This window comes from Rattus norvegicus, chromosome 7, assembly GCF_036323735.1.
Source record: "Rattus norvegicus strain BN/NHsdMcwi chromosome 7, GRCr8, whole genome shotgun sequence".
Lineage (NCBI taxonomy): Eukaryota > Metazoa > Chordata > Mammalia > Rodentia > Muridae > Rattus > Rattus norvegicus.
In genome coordinates this window covers 58,798,947-58,824,141 of record NC_086025.1, presented here as the reverse complement: position 1 = coordinate 58,824,141, position 25,195 = coordinate 58,798,947, and the positions used below count along the sequence as shown (strand labels likewise).

The following is a 25,195-nucleotide window of genomic DNA, read 5'->3' as shown; positions in this document are numbered from 1 at the left end:
ACACCCTCCCTTGGTTTCGGGGAAGACACCGAAGTGATTCTGTCTGGGTCATTCCTGGATCCTGTCACGATGGGTTCCTCTTTGTCCCCAACAGTGGGAAGCCTTCAGCCTCCCGGAGCTGCAGAACTTCTTGCGCATCTTGGACAAGGAAGAGGACGAACAGCTACAGAGCCTGAAGCGGCGCTATACAGCCTACAGGCAGAAGCTGGAGGAAGCCCTGGGCGAGGTGTGGAAGCCAGGCTAAGGCTCCTCCTGCCAGGAAGGCACAGCTCGGGACGCATGAGAGAGCCGCATTGATTGCCTCTCTTCTCGGAGAGCTGTCTTCGTGCCCCGCCGTGCTAGGGTCCTCCTCTTTCCTCTGTACACACAGTTCTGAGCCTGGTCACGCAGCAGCCTGCGCCTCACGGATTGGCACAAGGGACTCTGCAAGCTTGTTCTGTTAAGCGACGTTACCTCTTGCAAGCTGTGAGCCTGTGCGCGTCGGGCACGCCCTGGAGTACATGGACGCATGAACTCCGGGTTGATGTCCTCTGTTTTCTTCTAGTTGCTTTAATGATGTGATTTTGGTAAGCTTCAGGGTGCGACGATGAGCTTTAAGAAGCGATCTCTGAGTTCTTGTCCTACGGGGAAACTACCTGCTTGTTCTTGTTCTCCGTTAGAGCAGACTACCCACAAGAATGAAAGACACAGGAATTTAGGAACTCTGGGGGAGTGGGAAAAGATTCCGGAAGAGTTTTGACAATAAAGAAAGTAAAGAGCATGTAGGGGAAGATAGAGGGAGGCGAGGGCCCAGGGCCTGGGGAGGTGGCTTGGTTTCTAAGTTAGTGTTAGAGGAGAAAGGTGTTTGTCTGGAAAGGAGCTGAGAGCATTCAGGATTGATGCTGAGCTCAGCTAAAGATTGCCTAATTTGCTAGTGGTAAAACGTGAGGTCAGGGCCAAAGAGCTTGGAGCTAATAAACCCAAAGGAGGGGTCCACGAACTATGCTGACCTACAGTGGATTTGACCTTGACCATAGGTTGGCTGGCCTCCGCTGGATCTCACCTGCTCATCCATTCTGGCGTGGAGTGGATGGCCTGGGGTTTAGCTTCTCTGTGTAGGTGGGGCCTGACCGTGTGCTGATTCCTGTTACCTTAGGTTCCCCCTCCCCCCGCAGAGGTTGCTCTCAGAGTTAAAAAGGAGTTGGAGTAAGGGCAGCTGCTTCCGCTCAGCTGTTAGCTAGAAGCAGCAGCAAGGCCGGGCTCACAGCACACTTTGTGACAATCATCCTCTTCCCGTTTATTCCACCCTTCCTTTTCCCTACCCCCCTCACCCTTTTGCCCCCCACCAGCCCCAAATCATTCTCCAAAGTTCTTATGAAGTAGAAGACAGGGATGTTGATTAAAGGCCGCATCCTTGCCTCTTAAGAGACATAACTAAGGGCCCCAAGGAAGGAAAGTCCACACCCAGCTGGCCGCACAGCAGGCGTTCATTATGGAACTGTTCTAACACAAGTATGCATGTTCCTCCCAACCAAAGAGACGCGTGTGCAATAGACAGGCTCGATGGCCTCCTTTTCTGCAGCAGCCTGCAAATCAGAGAGCGGAGGGAAGGTTGTTCCGTGCTTCTGGAGGGGCCTTACAGTCGGTCTGTCTCTAGTCTAGATAGATTGTTGTTGTTTATAAATTCCCAAGGAATTGTTAACATGGTGACACCTGACGGAATCGTTTGGAAATTCCAAGGTGCTCCAGCTCTTTGCCTTTCTATGAACCGTGCCTTTGATGGAGAGTCTGTCCCTTCGAGGTGGCTTGTCCCCCCCCTGACTTGTCAGAGATGTCACCCCGTGGGAGGCAGATCCAAGTGTGGGTAATGCTTCGCAAGCTCCTGAGACAATCGGATCTTCTAAGCTATTAGGAAGAGATGGGGGTGGAAACACAGCTAGCTATAAAATATGAATGGCACATCTTGTTTAATTTTGCATGTGATTTCTTTTCTGTGCATCAGTGAGGTTTAGTGACATTGTCATCCAACACGCTGCCTTTGTTGTTCAGGGAATGCCTTCATGGTTCTTGTACTGGTTTTACTATTCAGACTAAGGCTTGGGTTTTGCGTACACCGCCACCAGCCACCTGGTCCCCTAATTACTCCTCCTAGCGTGCTTAGCATCTGCAAAGCATTCGTTTCTCCGATTAAGACACTGTTAGACCATAAAGTAGCAGCTGATGGGTATCTGTGAATTTTTTTTTTTTTACTTGAAGTAGACTGTATGAAGCAGCACCCTCCTCTGTCCTCATCCGAACCTCGCTCCATGGCGTGTGCCCCACACCTTGTGTCTCGGAAAGGTCACTGGATGGCACTCTGTCAGCTCGTGGCTCCTGAAGACTGATGTTCTCTCCCAAACACTGGTCACTACAGCAGCAGGTTTAAAGCCTGAAGGAAGAAAAAGGCTCCAGAGGCAAAGATCTAAGAAGAAACCCCTGGTTCAGATCCTTAGGGAGCGAAGCTTTGCTGCCATCCTGATTTCTCTTCGGAACGTGACGATGGTACAGGAACGGCGTGAGGCGAAGGCGGCTGCCGAGGGGCGTTTTAGATCTAAAGTTCAGAGCTATATTTATGAGTTTAAGTTTTATTTTTATAGGGCAGATTTTTTTTTCTCCCCTGAAATTGTGTCTGGAATGGCAAAATTGTTTCTGTTATTAAAAACCGAAGTTGTTAGTTGATAAGTTCATATGTCTTTATTTATGATAACATGCCAATGTATGTGTAATACATGTGATAAAACATATATTTGTCACGGTTTTGGAACAGTTTTTGTTTTTTTTTTAAGAGAAGAATGAAGAACACAGTTCAGTAATGTTTACGAGGATATGGTATTGGTTTGGGTTTTTTTTTGTTTTGTTTTGTTTTCTGGAGAGGAGGCACACGCTTTTCCAAGTATCATTTTTTGTTATTTTAGCTCCATGTCTACCTGTCCTGTACATCAAAATTGTTTTCCTTGTGAAAACAAATGTATGCCTTGGGAACTGTCGAAAGCCATGCAAACTTCTTGTTCCTACTACCAGCAGAAGCAGGCAGCCCTTAGAGGCCCCGGTCCACCCCTGCCATTCTTGTTTGGCCATATTTTTACCTGCATTAGGCCACTTCAACAGCAGACCGTATTCGGTTTTAGATTCCTGCAACTGTTTTTACAAATAGATGGAGAGGTTTGCTTGGATTTGATGGTGACAGTGTCTGCCTTGTTCAGCCTCCAAGGCTGCATAAAGTGTTCTGTCTGCCATGCTGCCCCCTAGAGGCCTTGTTGAAATGAGGGCCGGGCCATGGGAGAAGTAGTTTGCCAGATTCTTTCCCATTTCTTTTTTTTTTTTTTTTTCCGGAGCTGGGGACCGAACCCAGGGCCTTGCGCTCGCTAGGCAAGCGCTCTACCACTGAGCTAAATCCCCAACCCCTGCCAGATTCTTTCTAAAGGTTCTGGGTAGGCATTTCAACATGATTCCTGACTCCTCCCTCCCTCCCCTAAGACAAATCGTAGAAGCAAGAGTTTCTCTTCACTAAGGCAGGTCATGGAAGCAAGTCTCCCTGACTCTGTCTCAGATCTGGTGGCTGAGTGGTTACAAAGTGTTGACCGCTTTTTCTGAACGGAAAGAGATCAGTTCCCAAGCATCCACACCTGGGAGCCCACAACCTTCTGCAAATAACGATCTCTAGAGAGCTCTCAGGCCTCTGTGGGCACCTGAATTTACACCGCACACCCAAACACATGCACATAATTAAAAATGAAAACTACTTAGAGAAAAGGAAACGACCTCGGGTTGAGTCCCGCCCTGTCACTATGTCAATAGTATGTTAAGAAAGATAAAAGTTGGGGCTGGGGATTTAGCTCAGTGGTAGAGCGCTTACCTAGGAAGCGCAAGGCCCTGGGTTCGGTCCCCAGCTCCGAAAAAAAGAACCAAAAAAAAAAAAAAAAAAAAAAAAGAAAGATAAAAGTTGGGGTTGGGGATTTAGCTCAGGGGTAGAGCGCTTGCCTAGAAAGCCCAAGGCCCTGGGTTCGGTCCTCAGCTCGTGGTAGGGGTGAGGGGGAGATAAAAGTTAATTATTTGTCTGAAGTGTAGCACGAGACTCCATCTCAAAAGGGGTCCTGCCTCTTAGCTGTGAGAAAGCGAGGCCACCTAAAGAGAAAGAGAAAGAACCACCCTGCTGGGCTTCCTCCCCTTCAATCCCAATTCAGCGTAGCTGCTTATGTGTCACTGCAGGCTCTGTGTAGTGAAGACCCCATCCCCACATAGACAGCTTCTCGGAGAATATGGCCTCTTGTCCGCTGATTTTCTTCATCTGTATCTTTTATAATAAACCAGCACATACAGGCGGGTAGGTGTTTCCCAGCCTCCTGGGATTGTTCTAGTAAAATCAATCTGAGGAGGAGCAAAGGAAACCCAGATTTATAGTCATGTAACCCTGGACTCTGTTAGTGTGTAGTGAGTTTGGGGGGGGGGGGGCTGGGTACTCAGCTCTGGAGGGAACAGGAAGAGGCCATCTTGCAGGTTCACGGCAGGAGTCCTTGCTTGCTGGTGGGGAGTTCTCACACCTTCCAAGCTCACACCATGGATCTGTGTTGTGAGAGTGACACACAAGAGGGACAGAATTCTGAAGGGTTTTTGTTTTTTTGTTTTTTTTTTTTTGTTTTGTTTTAGTATACAAACATTGCATTGGGGTGCTGTCAGATGATCCTAATTTACTGAAAGGGGAAGTCTGGTACAATCTCTCAACAAGGTGCCAACCACGTACCAGGCCTTATTCAAAAGGCTGACAGCATAGTAATGTTTCTATTCCACAGGCGATGAGTCAACATGACTGTTACACTCATAGGTGAGGCACACATTGCAGTCCCAAGGTATGGTGTGAGTGGTTGTCAGCCATCTTGTTCTCGAGCCTCCAAAGAGTGTTTAGCAAACTGATTTTCAAAGAACAAACACTACCACCCCTCTGAGGGGCAGATTTTGAAAGCTGGCTTGTGCTGGAACAAGGGACCCTTTCATGCATTTATTTACTTACTGGTGATTGAGCTTCATTTACGGAGGTGGGTTCATTAGGGTGGTGGCTCTCAACCTATGGGTCATGACCCCTTTGGGAGTCGGATGGCTGTTTCTCAGGGGTGGCCTATCAGCTATCCTGCGTATCAAATATTTACAATTCATAACAGTAGTAAAATTACAGTTATGAAGTAGCAACAAATAATTTTGTGGTTGGGGTCACCAGAACATGAGCAACTATGAAAAGGTCATGAAGGAGCCAGAGTTGGGGTCAATCTGAGGCCAGTGGGTAAATTGCACCACAGACCTCCGAGCACCAAAAGACCCTTCCCTTACAGGGAGCAGAGCTAGTTTAGTTCCTGGAACAACTGCAAGCCATCTATCAGATAAAGCTACCTGTTACTCCCCAACCGACCCCCTTGGAAAGTCCCAGACGGCCCACTGACTGTGAGTCAGTTTGAAGGTCGCTTTGCCCACCAGTAGTACCCTGCCTAGTTACCATTGTTCAAATTCTGCCCTTAGTGTTAGAAATCTGCCCCTATCAAAGGTATCTAACTCCCTGTTAGAGTCTGCTCAGGGTTATCTCTCTCTCCCGAAGTGAGGCGACCCCAGCGCGTTGGAACAATAGAGCTCCTCTTGCTTTTGCATCGATCACCGGCTCTGTGAGTCTCATTCAAGGGGTCCTGGAAGAGGTTCAATTCGGACATCACAGGTCACAGCCTTAGGAAGGTTGAGAACCACTGATTTAGGGGCTAATCCTAAAATACAGAGAAGCAACTGTCTTGAGTTTCCTTTAAGGTCTGTTGCCTGGGAGGAGTGGGCAAGGCAGGGAACCATTCCCAGTGTTCTTATTGCAATTGGTCAGATAATTCCCTGAGCACCCAGGAAAAGAAGGCTTAGGAGTGGGCCAGGCAAGCCACCCAAACTTGCAGTGGGTTGAGCCACTTAGCCAACCTCAAGACCCGCACCATCCTTTACAAAGGAACTAAGTATTTGGAGTCTGCCCTGGCCTGATTTCTGATGTGTGCTTAATTCGGTGTTCTAGAAAGAATCTTGTCTAAAGTTTCTTCTGGGTGGAGAGGAAGGCTGGGGAAAGCCTGAAGGGGTGGGCCAGCTATAGAGTTCCTTCCAGGTGAGCCTTGTCTGACGTCAGGGTGGGTTTAGGCTTTGGCGTGGTCTCTGGTTTGTTTTCATCTTGTTTTGCCTTGCTTTTTGGCAGACCACTCCCAGTTGATTGTAGAGAGATAGGGTCGAGAAACAGCTAGTGATTTAAAACTCTGGTTTCTGTGAAGACATCAAATAGGGTTCTCCTTTTGACAAGGCAGACTTCATTTGCAATCCAGTATAGAGAGACTCCGCCATCTTAACAAGCTCTCAGCCACACACCTTGACACTGAGCTCTCCAGAAGCTCCTGTCTTTGTGTTTGAGGAAGGTGAGTTGATACTTTGAAATGTTTATACACACCGCAGCACAGGAATCTGAACTTTTTTCTTTTTTCTTTTTTTTTTTTTCCGGAACTGGGGACCAAACCCAGGGCCTTGCACTTGCTAGGCAAGTGCTCTACCACTGAGCTAAATCCCCAATCCCGACTCTGAACTTTTAAGGCAGTCTCTTTGTTCTGGGGAGGGAATTACTTTAGCCAATCAAGTTTGTGATAATTTTATTATTTTGTTTAGTCTTTTGAGACAGTTTCTACATATTCCTGACTGCTCTGAAACTCACTCTGTAGGCCAGGCTGGCCTTGAACTCAGAGAAGTGCACCTGCCTCTGCCTCCCAAGTGCTGGGATTAAAGACGTGTGCCGCCCCACCCAGGTGATGCTCGTGTTCCTATCACCTTGCATATTTTATCTGTATTAGTAAATTCTGGGCTTGAAAAGAAACTTCAAGTCTCTCAGTTTTATTAACTGAATGATTTCCCCTTTCTGACAGGGTCTCACTTTGTAGCCCAAACTGACCTAGAATTTAGTGTGTGGCCATACTAGATTCCAACTTGTGCCAATACTCAAGTCTCATCCTCCCTATAGTGAGATTCCAGGGTGACCGCCCCTGCCATCAACAGGAGCTAGGAAGTGCAACAGTGTTAGGAACTGGGGGCAATATGTGGGGGGGGGGAGCATGATGCCCCCACCTCACACCTTCCTGGGAACGAGGGTGCCATCCGTGTCATTATAAACAGTCAAGCGTGCTGGAAATGATCCCAGCTGCTTTTGGTAACAACTAAGGGGTCCAAAGAAGTGATTTAGAGCCAGGTCTTGAAGGGGAGGGATTACCAGCAGGGTTCAGAATTTGAGGGAGTCTTCTCTAAAGATGGTGAGCGGCTTCTGGGGTTCATTTGATAGCAGCGTGTGTCTGTTAGGGCCATTCCGGAGGTCTTGTTTTCTACTGTTCTGAGGTCATCCTTGGCAAGGGGCACATTTAACATTTGTGGCAACAATTGCTTCCAAACTCGGTTGCCTGTTGTTTGTTTTCCTGTGAAATGGAGACGAGTTCTTAGGAAACTCAATCATGGTCAAAACCCCAGGGTCCATTTCAGACTCTACATAGCCAAGTGTGGAGGTCCGAGACTCTTCTCTTCCAACATTGGAGAGGTGGAGGCAGAGGGATCAGAAGTTCAAGCCACTCTCCTCGGCACAGTAAGTTCACGGCCAGCCTGGGCTCCCTGAGACCCTGCAAGGATAGAAGTGTGGGAAAGGCAGGGCTTGTCGGTCACTTCCCCAGGGCTGATGTGAGGAGGAAGTGGGGCAGCAGATGTGGAGGTGCCCGCATACCTCGGAGTATCGGGGTCCCATCAGCTGCTATTTTCTCAGTCCTCGTTTGACATTAAACATCCTCTCTGTCCACCCCCAGGAGGAATTCCTTTCAAAGCAGGAAAGCTTTTGTTAAGGCGTCAAAACATCGTATTTTCATGTGCAGCAGCATTTTGCAGCGTGCAGCGTCCCTTGGATTTTAGATTTCATCTCCCTCCTACCTTTTATCCACTGCTGATCGTCTACGTGGTGGGGTTTAGAAGACCATGAAATACACCTGGATGAGTTTGTGTGAGGAGATGTCCAGAAATATTCAAGTGAGCAGAGAACTCCATAGATCTGTGGTGGCCCGGGCCATCCCCGGTGCTGGGTTCTGAGGCTGGGCCATCCCGGCACTGGGCCCTGGGGGCTGATTCATCCTGGGTACTGGGCGCTGGGCCCTGGGGGCTGGTCTGAGTAAAAGGGAGCAAATGAGCTGTGGGAAGGTAAACATGAAAGTTGGAGTTTGGGGGGCTGGGGATTTAGCTCAGTGGTAGAGCGCTTACCTAGGAAGCGCAAGGCCCTGGGTTCGGTTCCCAGCTCAGAAAAAAAGAACCAAAAAAAAAAAAAAAAAAAAGAAAAAAAAAAAAAGAAAGTTGGAGTTTGGATCCAGAGAAACCCCACAAATGCCGAGTGGGTGTGACAGCTGTCTGAAATTCCAACTTCAGAGGGCAGAGCTGGTCCCCAGGCCTAGCTGGGTATGGATTAGTCATATTGGAACCACAAACTTCGGTTTCATTGTGAACTGTCTCAGCAAATAAGAAAGACTCCTGGCTTTTAATCCTGGCAGAAGCAGAGACAGGTGAATCTGAGTTCGAGGCCAGCCAGGTCAGCTAAGACTACACTGTGAGACCTCAAGTAAATGAGTACCATAGAAGAATAAAGACACCTGAATCAACCTTGGAATTCCAGATAGTTTTTTTAAATTTAATTTTTGAATATTCAAGATAGGATTTCTCTGCATAGCCCTAGCTGTCCTAGAACCTACTCTGTAGACCAGGCTGGACTCGAGATCTGTCTGTCTCTAACCTACATACATGCATGTGTGGGCATGCACATGCACACACCTCCACACATGTTCTCCCACACGCAAACACACACACACACACACACACACACACACACACACACACACACACACACACACTTTTCTCCTCTCTGCAAGCCTTAAGTCAGTTCCCTAATGTGAAAGGAATTTGGTTTTGTAGCATGTGGGCTTGAGCCACAGGTCTCAAGCAGGAGTAGCCTGCGTCCTTCTTTTGAAGGACGCAGCCCTACCTGCAGCCCTATCTGATTATGCAAACACTGTGCATGTTAAGGTTGAGTAGCTAAAGGAACTGAAGACCTGGAGAGGTGGCTTAGTGGTTAGAGAGCATCTGCTGTTCTTCCAGAGGACCAGAGTTGCAAGGACCCAGGTTGGGCATCTCACAACTGCCTGTAACTCTGGCTCCAGGAGAGAGGGCACCTCCTTCCCGGGCAGCTGTACACAATGCTTGTACAACAACACAGACACACAAATAAAGGTAAATGTGGGTGTTTTGGTTTTGTTTTTTGTTTGTTTCTCTGAGTCAGGGCTTCTCTGTGTCCCTGGCTGTCCTGGAACTCACTCTGTAGATCAGGCTGGCCTTGAACGCACAGAGTTCCACTTGTCTCTGTATCCATCCCAAACTCTTGCGATGAATGGATCTTTTAGAAAGGGCTAACATAAGGTAATGCTTGTGGGGCGAGTGCAGGGTGCAACCTGGTGATTTATATTTCTTTGCAGTCCACCCATTTTGTCTCTTCCCGCACCCCCTTTGAAAGCTGGCTTTTTTCCTCTTCCGTTTCTGTCACCTTCAATTTTGACTTGAGAGAATTTTCGATCTTGGCTTTATGGGTTTGGCCAGACATGTGGAGGCCAAGCAAGGTGTTCACACCAGAGGGAATTGGATCGGTGGCGTGGCCACCGCCAAGTGTCTTGTTTGTATTTTAAAAATTTATGCTTACAGAAGGAAATTGATTTAAACAATCGAAACTGTCGGGCGATTGTCTGATTTACAGCCTTCTGCTATGTTCCCATAGAGGCAGTTACAGAACATGTTCTTTCCTGACAACCTAGATCAGGGGACCTGGAGCAGTGGGCCTACCAGACTCTCGTGTCATTTCAAGGCCAAGGTGATGCTGAATGATCCAGACCACAGCTGGAGGCCAGGGTTTCCATGCCCTTAAACTTTCATCCCCTCCCTAAGCAGGAGTATGGAAGCTTAACATCTCTCACCACAGCACTCCTGAGGCTGAGGCTGAGGCAGGAGGAACATGGCTTCAAGGCTAGCCTGGGCTTCAGAGTGAAGTCCTATCTCAATAGCTTTTGGGGATAATCACAACAAAAACAGATTCCCTCAGATGGTGACATCCTTGAGGCCAGACATTTTTGGTGCCCTTGGCGTCTTTCCTAGCAGGGGACTTCCTAAAGGTGTGACAACAGCTTTGTGGGCAGCTTGGAGATAGAAGGGTCTGCCCTGGGCACACCCAGTTACACCTTAAGGCCTGTCCCACTGCAGTGTTTGCCCCTGGCTGAGCTCTGGGCAGAACTTTGGGGGCACTGTTGGCAGGATGCAGGAAGCCAGGATCATGTGCCTGAAGCTTCACTGTTCTCATTCTGTGAGAGGACTCTCTGTGGCACTGTGGGCTTCGTTGTGGAAGTGCAGTAGAAGACTGAGGCTGCCTTGGGAGATGGCACAACCTTAGTTGACACTCAGTCCACATCCCTAGGAAGAATCCAAGGTGTCATATTGACCGGAGTCCTTATGTGGGAGATACCAGAGATGGAAAGCAGCCTAAGTTGTAAGGGTGTGAGCAGAATAGAATCACCAGAACTGCCTTCCCAGCTCTCGAGGAGGCCACGGCGGTGCGCTGACAGGTGCTCCCTGCCCTGTAACAGCTTTTGGGAGCTTTGGAAACACACTGGAGAGAAGGGTGGTCTGAGACAAGCTGCCAGCCGGGGATCCCATTAAAATAGTTTCCGACATGTGCTGGGTACATTTAGCAACCAATCCACAAAGACACACTGACTCTCTTTAGTAACAATAGGTGGGGACACATGTTTATTTATATTCCTGGGTATGTAATATGCATGAACTTCGTGGGGGCGGTGCTGGGGATTAAATCTAGGGTTTGGTGCACAGTGGGCAAGCGGTTGCACTGAACACCATCCTCAGCTCTTGGTTTTCTGTGAAAAGTTCTGACTGTACTGCAGGCTCCTGGAATGCTCTAGCTGTTTGGTTTTGAATTTGTAATCCTCCTGTCTCTCCTGGAAGGTACTGAGGAGGAAAGACCACCAGTGGTCATCATGCTGGGAGTACAGGGACAGGCCACTGAACCTGGACAACATAGTCTGTCCCCTTTGGAGACAAGTTGAACGTTCACCATTGGCTGGCTTTGCTCCGCTGCAGGTGCCCGTAACTAAAGAAGCTTTGGCCAAAAGGAGGGACAAATCCTGCAGGTTGCAGAATGACCCGAGCTTAGCAGAAAGCTGGATTGGGGCAGAGGCTGCAGCTCAGTGGTGGAGCAAGGACTTTAACTGTGTAAGAGTTCAGTCCTAGCAACCCTCCTGTCTTGGTCTGAGTTTCTGTTGCTGTACTAAAACACCAAGACCAAAAGGGGGAGAGGGTTTGTTACATCTTACAGCTTCTTGTCCATCTCCTGAGGAGTCAGGACAGGAACTCACACAGGCAGGAGCCTGGAGGCAGGAGCTGATGCAGAGGCCGTGGAGGGGTGCTGCTTACTGGTTTGCTCCCCATGGCTTGCTCAGCCTGCTTTCTTATATCAGTCAGAACCACCCACCTAGGGTTGACACCGCTTGCTTTTTATACACCCAGGATTGTGGTACCGCCTCCAGAGGCGGGGCTCTCTCACATCCATTATCAATCAAGAATATACCACGGGCTCACCCACAGTTCATTCTGGTGGGGGGATTTTCTCAGTTGAGGTTCCCAAATGACCCTAGCTTGTGTCAAGTCAAAACTATCCAACTTGGATCTAAATCCCCATCTCCACCCCCCCCCCCCAAAAAAAAGATGGTCTAAAAGGTTCATCCCCCCCCCCCCCTTTTCAGACAGTTTTGCTATGGCCTAGAACTCACTACACAGCCCAGCCTAACCCGGAACCCACAGCAGTCTTCTTGTCTTGACCTCTCAGGCGTGGGGATTACACGTGCAGTATCCTCAATCCCAACGTTAAACGTGGGTCTTTGAAATCCTGACTTCCATCTTCAATATTATACTAAGTAGCTCTGTGAGCTTTGAAAAATTTAAGCTGGAGGGGGGGGGGAGGGATCTGTCCAATGAATTTTGTTGTTTTGAGACAGGTACTCACCGCGTAACTCTGGCTGGCCTAGATCTTGATAATGTAGACCAGGCTGGCCTCAAATGCACAGAGATCCACTTGCTTTGGCCTCCCAAATGCTGGGACTAAAGGTGTGCACTACCGTACCTGACCCTGACATGAGATTTAAAGGTTAAAAAAAGCATAGGTGAAGGGGTTGGGGATTTAGCTCAGTGGTAGAGCGCTTGCCTAGGAAGCGCAAGGCCCTGGGTTTGGTCCCCAGCTCTGAAAAAAAGAACCAAAAAAAAAAAAAAAAAAAAAGCATAGGTGCTTTTTATTTCAATATGCTTTAGGAACCTATTACCTTCAGTTAGAGTTGTAGGCTAAGAGGACACAGAGAGAGAGAGAGAGAGAGAGAGAGACAGAGACAGAGACAGAGACAGACAGACAGACAGACAGACAGACAGAGACAGAGCTCTAAAGTGAGCAGCTTGGGTTTCACAGGGAGGTGGGTCATAACATTTTTTGTTACACAGTCTTATGTAGCCCAGGCTAACTTCAATCTCAATCCCTAGCTAAGCCTAGCCTTGGACCCGTGATCCCCTGGTTCTGCAGTCCCTCCTGAGTGCTGGGAATATAGGGATGCACTGTCATGCCCAGCTCTACAGTCTTCCCTTTAAGACGGAGTTCTAAGAACTCTCCTGAGCTATGGTACTGTAAGGGTTGGTGCTCATATTTCATACCCCCCAATTTGTGTGCATATGTGCGTGTTTGCTGTGTGTGTGTGTGTGTGTCTGTGCGCGCGCGCATGTGGACACCTGACGCTGACGTTGGGAACCTTCTCAATTACTTGATAGAGACAGAGTTTCCCTCGGCTAGCTTGTCTCAGGATTTTTCTCTGCTAGGATCACAGCTCAGCTCTCCACACCCACGACGCTATTAGGGATCTAGTCTCATTCCACACTGTGCTTGTCCAAGGGGCCATCTCTCCAGATCTTTGGTGGTTGTTGCAAAGGGTCTTGCTATGTAGCTAACACTGGCCTTGGGAGAGTCACCCTGAGTGTTAGAATTGTAACTGTTACCTGCCATACCTGGTCCCACTTCTTAATCTTGTCTAATTACACTGACTCCTAAACCACCAGGAGACCTCAGTTCAGGGTTTTCCAACTGTGGACTCTGTGGCTTATCAACCAGACTTCATTGTATACATATGACTGGTCTGGAAGAAAGGAGGGGAACAGAGACCCCTGTAGGGAATCTGGCTCCAAGGGACAGCTACCATCCAAGTTAGTTAGGTCTTCTCTGGTAGAGTCTGCATTGGCTGCTGTCATGCCAATGAGATAGAACTTATTTCCTGTTTCCTAAAGGATGATTTGCATGGCTTCCCATGCTTTTGTTTTGTTTTTCTAGGTGGTTTGTGATCATGCTGCACCTTTGTTTTCTGTTTAGAACTAGGTATCCCCTCAAGGATCTGACCCAACATTCTCTGCTGACATTACACATGGCCGAAGGAAAAGAATGTCCAGAAATTGTCCTGACCTGACCATGTGAGCACACTTGGCATACATGTGCATTTATGCACTCACAGGTGCATGACTTACACACACACACACACACACACACACACACACACACACACTTCACCTTAAATGCAGAGTTAGAAAGCAGCTCTTCTGACCACATCACATATCACAGCAGTTGTGGATGGCCGCTCTGGCTTCTAGACTCCACTGGGTAGGACAGGGAATACATCCAACCAGGTGACCTCCTGCTTAGCCAGCTGAGAGGCGTTGGGTAAGAGCTGATTATGGACCTGAATAGTTTGAGACTCATTTCTAAGGCAGATGAACAACTTTGATGGACGAGGCAGTCTTCCTCTGGGGCAAAGAACAGGCTTGCTACCAAACAGGTTGCTTCTACCTAGTGTTTCTCATTTATAACAAACCCACCATGTGTGTCCCCTCAGTGTGGGAATTACCTGACACCCACAGGGGTTGGGGAGGGACAGTGGGGTGGGGGTGGGAGACTGACAGCCTTGTGGTTTCATTTGTGGGCACAGTACCCATGGAGACCAGAAGAGGGCGTCGGATCTCCTGAGGCTGGAGTTACAGGTGATTGGTGCTGGGAACCAAACCTGGGTCCTCTCTGCAAGAGCAGTATGGGCTCTTAACCTCTGAACCACCTCTCCAAATCATCTTTTCCAGACAGCAATCTGTTAATTTTTCCATGCCTCACATCTTGGTCTATAAAGCAACTCACGATGTCTGTGGATGGCCATTTGTGGCCAATTTGTTTTTCTTTTTTTCTTTTTTTAAACATACATTTATTTATTTATTTTATGTATACATCACACAGCTTTCTGCCTGCATGTATGCCTGCAGGCCAGAAGAGGGCACCAGACCTGATTACAGATGGTTTTGAGCCACCATGTGGTTGCTGGGAATTGAGCTCAGGACCTCTGTCAGAGCAGACAGTGCTCTTAACCTCTGAGCCATCTCTCCAGCCCCCAATTTGTTTTTCTACATCGGAGCCATCTCTCCAGCCCCCAATTTGTTTTTCTACATCGGAACAGAGCTACCATTATCTACCAGGATCCAGTCTTTCTGTAGCCGAAGCAGCCTCACCACATTAAGTTTACGCGAAGGGGATGGAACCCAGGACTTTTAGGCATAGGATATAGCTCCTGGCTATTTTCATGTTCCACCAGCAATGTAGTTGTGACAGACCAGGATTCGATATCTGCCCCTTTAAGAAGTTTGACTCCTGCAAGATGTCATTTTTCTTCTAGGGAAAAGGGTCAATCCCTGGGTTACCACAGTAATGTACTGTCAAAGGAGAGTTAGTCTGTCTTCTTAAAAGCTGCTCAGGGCTGGAGAGATGGCTCAGCCGTTAAAGGCTAGGCTTACAACCAAAAATATAAAAGCTGCTCAAAGAGGCTGTAAATCATGTTTTTTTTTTCTTTTAAAAATAGTTTATGACTATGTGTGTGTGCAGGAAGCTGTGGGTGTCAGAAGAGGCATCTGATTCGCTGAGCTGGAGTTACACATGGTTGCTAGCTACCATGTTGGGGCTGGGAACAGAAGTGGGGGTCCTTTGTGAGAACAGGTGTTCTCAGCTACTGAGCCTTCTTCCCGTCCTCGGATAACTAGCAGGGGCTGGTATCCAAGAGCTGTTCAGGTGCAGGACACAAGGAGGAGGTGGTCCCTTCTCACTAGGTTAGTGGCTAATCTAGCAGCCAGAAGGTATATGGGGGGGGGCGCAGTACTGACCCCAATGACTGACTTAATGACAGCCCTGGGTTTGGTCCCTCGCACCACAAGGCTGTAGAACTCCATGAAGCAGCCACCTTCTTGTACCTTGTGAGAGCTGCTACTTGTGGACTAAGACAAAGAACACATTCCCACTAGAACAGAAGTAAGTTTTAATTCATTGAAAAGTGCAGCAGTGAACAGGGTCCGTTGAAGGGCACTTTCTAAGTGAGCGGCTGAGATGACAGGTCCAGGGCAGAGGAGCTTCTACAACAGGTGATGCTAATAAAAGAATTTACAAAGTCCATTGAGCGGAAAGTGCTGGTGAGCTAAAGAACCCCAGGACACCCATTTGTCCCGGTGGTGATCAGCTGATACTCCTTGCTTTTTCTTGAGGGTTCTGGGCTGCCATCTTTCATTAGAAAAAAATAAGATAAAGACGCTCCTAGGTTTGAGAACACTTCCCACAGACAGAGGTGTAACTTCCATAGCCACTCCTACTATTTTGATACAAAACCCTGGCGCTGGCAAGTCGAAAGGTGTTTGTGACAGTACCGCTTGCTGAACTCAGACTCTAACGTGTACCCCACCTTGAAACTGTGTCTGCAGGGCAGTTTTAGAACTGGGATGCGTAAGGTGCGTCTGCACTCCATGTTGGTTTTAATGGCTCTCCCTTTTGAAGAGCGGCGGCACACAGGGACTGGGGCATCAAAGGAGATGTCTAAACTGTGAGTCCAGAGAACGTGGGCGGCCTGCTGCAGTCTGTTACAAGCTGAGGTCTACTTGGATGTTTGCAGGGACGCTCCTTAGCTGGGAGGTACAGAGGATCTCGTGTCCCACCACCCACTGTGTCGCCTGCTTTGCGTGAAGGCATGGAGGTAGGAAGACCTACTGCAGCTGATGGCTGTCGTCACTCTGACGTCACCTGCTCTCAGGAGCAGCCTTCAGACTGAAGACCAGGACGTACGGTCCGAGGCCTGGCAGGAGCTGCTCACTGTTACTTGGGAGCAACTGAGGCCAACTTCACTATTTCACTGATGACGTTTAGAATCCGAGTGGAGTGAATGATGCCACTTAGCCACAATTTTGTAACTTTTGGTTTAAAACTTAAAATTTTTTTCCCTCTAAAAGTAGCCACAGCAGAGGTGTCCATTCCATGCCTGCTGGCCTCTCTGTATCACCAAAGTTGCTGGGGTCACATGAGGTAAAGGAATAAACTCAGTGGCTGTCACCCCAACATGGCCTCTGGAATTCTGAAAGTGACTTCTAGCTCTGTCTTAAAAGTTAAAGCTGGCAGAGGCTGTGTAGCACTAAACTCACTCACGGCCTAGACAGGCTGGAACCAGGCCCTCTACTCTGCTGTCCTGCCAGCACTTAGCCCTCTGTGGAACTGGACTTTAAGGAATAGAATGTCTGTGAGAGCAGGGGAGGTGGGATGAGGCAGCCGGTCCTTCCCACCACCAGGAAACACTAATATTTTCAATGACAATGTCAGCTAATTGCAGCCAAGCAGGATGACTTGTGTGTGGCCTTGATACTCGAGAACCGTCCAGACAGGCACTTCTAAGTGCAGCCCTTCAGCCCACTGATCCAAGAGCCCGATCTGCTAGCTCATCTCCCCCTGGCGGTTCCTTCTCCATAGTGCTTCTGGGCTCCCTGTGGTTAGAGCCACTGAAAAGCTGAGGGCATCTTAGGGCAGAGCTTGGGTGCCAAGTCGCACATTTACCACACCACAATGGATGTTGTGACCGTACTTTCTCTCCAGCTCTTCTCAGGGCTGTGTGTGTTTGATGGTGAGGAGTTCAGTGTGAAATGCTAGAGAGCGCTTTTGATTTGGGGGCTAGCTACATACCGAAAGGCTTTATCTCTCTGCCCTAAAGTATTGCCGTTTATCAGAAGAGTTTTACAGATTCAGACTTGACCACATGGGAACTCTTATACTGTGCCCAGCCAAGATGAAGGGACAAGGAGAGGACAAAGACCTCAGGAGTGGTGGTTGTCATTTGAGGAGAGACAGGGTAAGCCACTTCTGACGGGGGCAGATTCACAGTACGGAAGTCAGGTGACTGGGTTATTTTCAAACAAGACTTGAAACAGCAAGGCCAGAGCTCCCCCAGGCCTGGGCTCTTACTCCGACTACTTCATCGGAAAAGGGTGTGCAAGGATCCAACTGCAGAGGCTGGGCACAGCTGCTACAGAGGATGCTTTGAGAACCTTCTCATTCTGATGCTGCCATGATTGCTGAACATGAGGCGCAGGTCAAACCTGTATCTGAGGGAAGGAAAAGGAAGATGTCACACGAACTCTGGCTAGCCATGGAGACTTCAAAGGTATCTCCTCCAGCAGAGAGCTGGCAGGAGGGACTGACACACACACAGGGAGCCTGGTCGGAAGAAGGTGTCACATAAACGTGGTTTCAGTAGGTGAGAGCATTTCCAGCCAAGCTGTGAGCCGAGGAGAACAAGGTTAACTGTAAAAAGCAGGAGGGAGATTCCTTCAGACAACAGCAGCAACAAAACATCACTACCTGGCCTTGGCTGGCCTGGAGATTGCTATGCAGACCAGGCTGGCCTCAAACTCACTGGTCTACTGAGTGCTGGGGTTAAAGGTGGGCAGGCTAAGGGAGGAGAGGCAAGTCTCAGGTCTAAAGCATCCAGACGGAAAAGCTGACCCTCACTTAACCTCACTGCAGTTCTGAGACCTCTTCCTCTTTTATAGCTGGCACTTTGGAGCACACACGGACGCCGGTCTCAAACATACGTACGTGTGTGTGTGTGTGTGTGTGTGTGTGTGTGTGTGTGTGTGTGTGTGTGCGCGCGTGCCAGGCTCATGAATTTAGACAACTCCAAATTGTCTCTGGCCATCAAACAGGAAGGTGTTCAGGTAAAACGTATGGATCCCTCAAAGTAAGTGCTCAGTGGGACCAGTGGTGTTTGTGACTATAACGAACACTGACTGGCCGGACATGGGCTTCCCACGTGCTGAGCAGAGCGCGGCACTGGATTCACTCGCTTCTACCCCGGCTGATCTCTGCAGATCTCTTTACGTTTGTAAAGAGCCAGAAGCTATGATCGGGGCTGTGGACCATCCAGCCACAGACACTGCGTAATAAATGTGTGTGGCTGGATTACCAGCCTCTGCCTACAGGATCCAGGCCGATGACCCCTGCAGAGGAGCCTGGAAGGCCAAATGTTTGGCAGAAAAGAATAACCTGGGATGATAAATTAAAAACAAACTCAGTCGGTGTTTACATCTGCAGGCTAAGGAGAGCACATAACCAGCATCTCATTACTGAAGCATCAGGGTTGAAAATAAACAAAATGCTGGAGAAACAAGACCATGTGCAGCCTGGGAGCCCGGGGCAAATCGTGTGTCTAGTTAATGATGTTGACATGCACGTGCTTAGGCTCCGGAAAGCCCACAACGGATCCAGATGCCCAGGACAAACAGGACAGCACTGGAAGCCACCCTGCTCTGACTGGTCATCCTACGCAGCAGGCCAGGGTTCCAGCTAAACCATCAGGGATTGCTGGCCACAGGCCACAGTCCTGGGGCTTTCTCCACTCTCCTGTCAAGAGCTTAGTTACAGCTTTCAACTCCCAGAGCCAGCCTAGAATATGCGGCTAAAAGCATCAAGTCCACTTGGTTTTGATAAACACTGGGAGCTGACGTCTGTGCAGACATCAGGGAAGGTGAAGGATGGATGGATAAAGAAAGTGATGGACCACGACACTCACTCCATTCAAACGTTACTTGGTTTAAGCTAGATGAATTGATGCATTGCCCTTCTGTACAGTTGCCTGGCTATTTAAAAAGTTTCCCACCGTAGCAGGGCATAGTGGCTAAAACCTTTAATCACAGCAGCACTTGGAAGAGGCAGTCTGGTCTACATACCAAATTCCAGGAAAGAGACCTGTCTCGAAATTTCCAGCTCGGGCCTAAACTGAGGGGATCCTGAGCAGATGTAGGCCTGTGTGTGGACTGTAGCAGTCCACAAGCCATTTCTCTACTCGTTCACAGCCTGAGCTCTGGCCGTGGCAGGCAGTGGTCTGCAGACGCAGCACTGTAAGCCGATCCAGAGGGAGGCAGGCTGGGTAACGCAGGTGAGCAATGTCCGCTCCATTTAACACCTGTTTTCCTAAGCGCTTCATGCTCTGAGAAATGAAGCAGTGTGTTCTCAGACCAGGGCTGGGCGGGCCAGAGCTATCCCGGGCCACCGAGCAGAACCCGGGACAGTAAAGCAGGGCTGACTTCGCAGACAAGGCAGCCACCAAAGGTACAGGGCTAATTTATTTTCCCAACAAAACAAGCTGACGCGGCAGGAACACAGCATTCTCTCAACAAAGCAGAAGAATTAAACACTGCTCAAAGCAAAAAGGAGCCTGGCCTCTCGAGACGATGGCAGAGTCACTGAAGAAAGACGCTTACCCAGGGTCAAAGACCCCCGGAGTGCGACAGGTTGGCCCGGAACAGGACTGGAGCATCATCAGCCGATAGTTCATCTTTCCCAAAAGCTCGGGGTCTATACTCTTAGCAATGTTGGTGATCTGGTCTGGATCTGCAGTTATGTTATAGACTTCTACAAATACCTAGAGGCAAAAATGAGGAGGAAAGAAGAGAGCAAAGGTTACACTGAGGAAATACTCTTGTGGCCATTATTTATAAATGAAAAGGAAAGAAGTAAGGAAAACACCAAGGCCTGTCCATCATGTGGTCTAAGGCTCCAAGATCCACACACAATCGCATACTATCTGTGCTGGGGACACTTGTGTTAGACAGTCCCATGCTGTCTACCCTATCTTCAGGAAAGTGACCTATGACCTTTCGAGCAGCAGTTCGTTCACCACTGGTGTTTCACAGGGTTGCTTAAGACCACTGGGAAACACAGATGTTTACAATTCCCAACAGTATCAAAATTACAGTCATGAAGTAGCAATGAAATAATTCATGGTTGGGGTCACTGCACCATGAAGAACTGTATTAAAGGCTTGCAGCATTAGACCACTGTCCAGGAAGGTGAGCACAGGGTGAGCCCCCAATGGCCTGGCCTTAGCAATAAGACAGCACTGCAGCTACCCTGTGAGGGGAGCGCTGGAGGCCACATTTTCCCTCAGAGTCCTTGGACTTAAGCAACAGGATGGAGAAGCATCCTGATTGCTGGCACATGAGTCATCCCGTTATAGGAAGCAGTCGGGATGGTCTGCGCAGGCAGAAGGCTGCAGTACTCAGACTGCGGGGCATCAGCCCTTTCCACAGTATACTGTTCCAGGATGCAGAGGTAAACGGTGGCTCTAAGGTCTTTAAACTCGGCCCTCGGACTGCCACTCACATTATCAAACAGACACACACAGGGCAGGACAGCTCAGCTGCCGTGATGCTTGCTTTCTTGCACTATGGGCTTCTGAGCTGTAAGGAAGGACGGGTCCATTCTGAAGAACAATGACGAGCATGTGTGTCATATGGTGAGACGGTGGCAGGCAGGACGGGAGCACATGCTGAGCGCCTGCGTGAGGCTGCACCCTGGCGTCCACAGAAGCCTTCCAATGACCTGTGCTTATCAGTGAGGCTCAAGCACCACCTTCTCCCGGACGGCCCTCCTGGGTAAGTCAGGCTGGCCAGCCTGTTGGGAATGCCAGCTCCCCTCTGTAGACGCTGAAGCACCTCCCTCTTAGCCCTAGTACAGCAAGTGACACTCTGAAAAGGCCACCTGTGTGGAGGTGGTGCTCAGAGAAGACTCCAGTGAGGAAATGCAGAATGAAGCTGCCCATGACACTGACCTGCCACCTTGGGAGCTGCAGGAGACGCAGCGGAGCACAGAGACGCGACACACCTTCCCTGGGTAGACTCTGGGGTCATCTTATGCCACCAAGCCCAAGCAATAGGTGTGGTGTGGGGATGGAAGGGGTGGACATCTGTCTCCTTACCTCCTGGTCGTCGAACTCACAGTACTGTAGGTTCCACATGGATGACAGTGTCCTCACACAAGCATATGTATTGTTGTACGCGTCCTCACACACACAGTCCGGGAAACATTGCTGGAGGGACAGTTTACAAGTTAACTGAGGGTTGTTCTGATACAGTATCAGCATCTCAGCTGGCAATACAGGTGCAGGCTGGCTGAAGCCAGACACGGGGAAGGAGAAAACTAGATATCAAATGGGCCACTCTGGAGGACTACCTGATGGTCATCCCGGAGTGAGAAGAAAAGCAGAGGCCCATGCTCTCCACAGCACAAAGGACCAAACTCCGTGTTTTCCACAGGCTCTGCTAGGCCACAGGTTGTTGTGCTGTGTCCTTTAGACACAGAGTTTAAACAAAACGGCCTGACTCTATTCCCTGCTGGCCTGGAACTCAGAAGTCACCTGCCCCTGCTTTCCCAGAGAGTAGGTGTGTGTGCACCATACTGTGCTGGGTCCTTTACCCAGAACACTTTGCTGTCAAGAGGAGCAACATGGCTGTTGCCATCTCTGTGGCCTGTCTGCCTGCCACTAGGGACAGCACAGTCATAGGACAACCCCACCTCTCCTGCTGTTAGGAGGTAAGGGAAGAAGTGGGCGGGGGTGGGGGTGGGTTTGGGTGGGCATGTCTACGCAAACGGGATGCCTAATGCCAGCAGTGTCACTCAGGTGACAGAGGTGACAGCACCTGCTGTGTGTGGTGAGAAGGCTGTGGCCAAAGACAAGCTACTCACAGACACTCCAGGACTCAAAGAAGGGCAGGTCGGGTCGGTGACATTACGGCCTTCTCCTTGATATTCCACCAGGACATCTGACCTCCAGGTTAAGTTACCGTCCCCTTTCTATAAGAAGAGCACATGTGGTTCCTGTGAGGCATGGACTGTTAAGTGACCAGCAGTCCTCACCGTGCTTGCTCTGTAACTAAGGGAGTGGTAGGCTGGAAGTGTATGAAAGCCTCTACTGTCGTTCCGGGTGCTTAAAAGCACAGGTGTCTTTAAAGCCACAGTTGAATGCCTGGAATGCTTTACTGCTCCTGTAAGCACAGTACGGGAAGCAGGAAGGAATCCAAGCTAGGAAACGGGAATCCAAGGCAGTGCTGAAGAGATGGCTTGGTGGTGAAGAACACTGATTCTTTATTCTAGAGGACCCAGGGTCAACTCTACATTCGCATGGCAGCTCACGAAAGTCTATAATTCCACCTTAGAAATAAAACCATTTTCTCTGTTCTTGTTCTTTATTCTAACACATTAAATCACCATTTAAAAACAATCCATGGTGGTGCAGGTGGCTCCAGGTCAGGTGCAGTGTGCATGATGCCTAGCTCGGCAGAGGCTCTGAGTGCCCTGGGCAGCCGGAGAGAGAGACAGACAGTGCTGGGGGTGGAGGTGCAGGCCTTGAGATGAACGTACAGCTCATACATCATGCTTACTCTGTGACACACAATAGCTATGTGGAGAAAGGAGGCAGCATTGGGATACATTTGGGACAGGCGTACACACTCTGGCAAAAAGGCCTCTAGGACATGGGCAAGTTTGGGATTAAAAGCAGAATTCAGAACAGTAGGGAACATGAGCCCAGCATCTAAGAGGAAGAAGCAGGAGCCTCAGGAGGCCCTGAGCAGCAGGCAGCCTGGGCCAGCGACATGTCCACAGCACCACCTGCTTGGGAGGCTGACGCACAAGGACTAACCCCATCTCTGCAGAGCAAAAGAGGCAGGAGCTGGGCAGAGAGGGAGGACGGTTTTGAGTAGGCAGTGCAAGGTTGCTGCAGACCCCAGCCAAGGACAGGACCTAGAGCAGGAACAGAGAGGCTGAGGGGTCTTTACATCAGGGACCCTACATCAGTCTCATACTCTCCTCAGCAGCTGCCCTGGGTCGTCTCTGCTGCTAGAGACTGGTGAGGTCTCGCACAGGACACACAGGAAACTGGGCAGCACTGCTCCCGGGTGTCTACACGTGCTGCTAGATCAGCGGCAACACAAACCCCCAGCTCTGTTTCATTAGGTCTCAGCAAGCCCACAGGCATCCACGGTGTCAGTCTGAGAACCCTGCTTATAAAGGACACTGAAGCTGGGACATGTAGCAGGGAATGGGTGCTAGCTTCTATAAGGCCTTGAATGCCAAGACAGGGGAAGGAAGACCTTATGTGTACATTTATGTTCTTATGCAGTGGTCTGCAGTATCTGCTTATGTTCTGTACCGACATGACCTGTGACAGCTCAGCACTCCCAGGATAAAGCATGAGTGGGACTCCACTCCAGTCTAACTTCTCTTTCAAAGCCAGGGCTGGGTTGGTTCTGGTCCTGAGGTTGTAGTCTGTGAGCTGCTGGTCTGGCCCACAGAACAAGGCGAACCCAATCCAGGAACTGATGACTCTTCACTGCATTTCGGTTCATGTGAGGCTAGAAGACACCATTTCCCTACCTGATCTACAGAGCTCTGACGTATTTCCAGCCCCAAACCCGGCATCCACAGGTAACCCAGAAGCCGAGTCTAAGGGTCGTATGGATGGAAGGTACTTGGGTTCCCGAGAGAGTAAGGCGCTGGTAGACCCTCATACAAAGACTCAGTTACTCAGTCTGAAGGCAAAGCAGCACAAGGAAAGGTCTGTGGGTCTGAGGACAAACCCAAGTATCTTCAGAGAAAACAAGATTCTTGACCGATGAAACCTGCAGGGAATTATCCTAGACACACAGAGAGGTAGACACAGGAGACAGAACTGTAAAATTTATAGGAGAAAGTCGAGATCTCCAACATCTGATGTGGGCGAGTTTTATAAATAATCAATGGAAGGCCGGGCTTGGGGGTGGAGGTGTCTGTGGGAAAGCCCTTACCATACAGCCTAACAATTTATGTTCAGACCCCAGAGCCTGGTTAGTACCATAGGCACCTACCACCCCAGCATTCCCTATAGGAAGACGGGAGACAGGCGACCCCCCAAAACTCACGGGCTGGGCTCCACAGTGGCACTGAGGCTATCTCAAATAGGGAGGAAAGTGGTGCCCAGTACCTGAGGATTGTCCTCTGACCTCGCCATACATGTCCACACCTATGTATAAGTATGCTTGCTGGTGTATACACAAAGAACACTGACCATGAAAAGGAATGACTACTGAAAAGATGTTCGCAGTAGGCACACAGCAAGGAGCCCAGTGTGACAACAGAACTGCAGTGAGGACCACCAGGGGATGCCCCTGCACGCTGCTGTGATAAAGTAAGACTAATCAAGTGTCGGTGAGGCTGGTGACAAGGTAAACAGTCTGGTAAAGCTGCCAAGTGACCTAGAGCACAGAGAGCTGCAAACACATCCAGAGACTCATGAATGTTCACAAAAGGGTTACTCAGAATAAAACCTACACATGTATATGATGGACGGACAGACAGAGTGCCATGTCTCCCTGGGAGTGGGGGAGCGGGACTCAGCAGTACAGAATGAAGTACAGATACAGATGACAGAGAGCGGAGGCACAGACTGCATGGCTCCACTTGTACGTGTGGTGGACAACTCCTCAGAGGTAAGGGGGTACAGGCTGCCTGAGGGCCAGGGGATGGAGCAGCGGAGGGGTGACCCACGATCTGGGATGATGGGATGTTGTGGACTTAGATGGTGATGGTCAGACAACGCCAAAGCACCAGAAATGAGTGAACTGTCCACTCTCGTGCACTGTGTGGCATATGACGGAAGCTGATAAAAAAGTGGCTCACCTCACTAACAAGGAAATGCAAAACAGACCAAATACTGCTTCCCACTCACTCAGCTGGCACGTACTAAGCGGACAGTTCATACAGAACAAGGGGAATTCTCATCTTGATGAGCGTTCAGGTCACTGGGGACACGTCTTTGACAGCAGCAGTGCTAACATGACAGACACTACCTGGGAGAGACGGGCATCCAGG

At 49.4% G+C, this 25,195-nt stretch overlaps 2 protein-coding genes across 4 annotated transcripts in view; one reads left to right on the top strand and one right to left on the bottom strand.

Moving 5' to 3' along the window:
* The window catches only part of Rassf3 (Ras association domain family member 3), a 64,661-nt gene extending 61,879 nt beyond the window's left edge, over nt 1-2,782 (top strand). The window contains exon 5 of one of the 2 annotated variants that reach the window (NM_001108747.2): nt 95-2,782. In NM_001108747.2, the coding sequence (NP_001102217.2) occupies nt 95-244 (150 nt within the window). In that variant the 3' untranslated portion in view covers nt 245-2,782. The remainder of the gene's footprint in view (nt 1-94) is intronic. The other variant, XM_039079486.2, reaches the window with a different exon arrangement.
* Nucleotides 2,783-15,491: 12,709 nt separating this feature from the next.
* The window catches only part of Gns (glucosamine (N-acetyl)-6-sulfatase), a 34,026-nt gene continuing 24,322 nt past the window's right edge, over nt 15,492-25,195 (bottom strand). Inside the window, exons 11-14 of one of the 2 annotated variants that reach the window (NM_001414922.1) lie at nt 22,034-22,141; nt 21,267-21,377; nt 19,771-19,931; nt 15,492-17,613 (exon numbers count right to left, since the gene is read on the bottom strand). In NM_001414922.1, coding sequence (NP_001401851.1) covers nt 17,535-17,613; nt 19,771-19,931; nt 21,267-21,377; nt 22,034-22,141 — 459 coding nt within the window. In that variant the 3' untranslated portion in view covers nt 15,492-17,534. Of the gene's footprint in view, nt 17,614-19,614; nt 19,932-21,266; nt 21,378-22,033; nt 22,142-25,195 lie in introns of those variants that run through there. The other variant, NM_001011989.2, reaches the window with a different exon arrangement.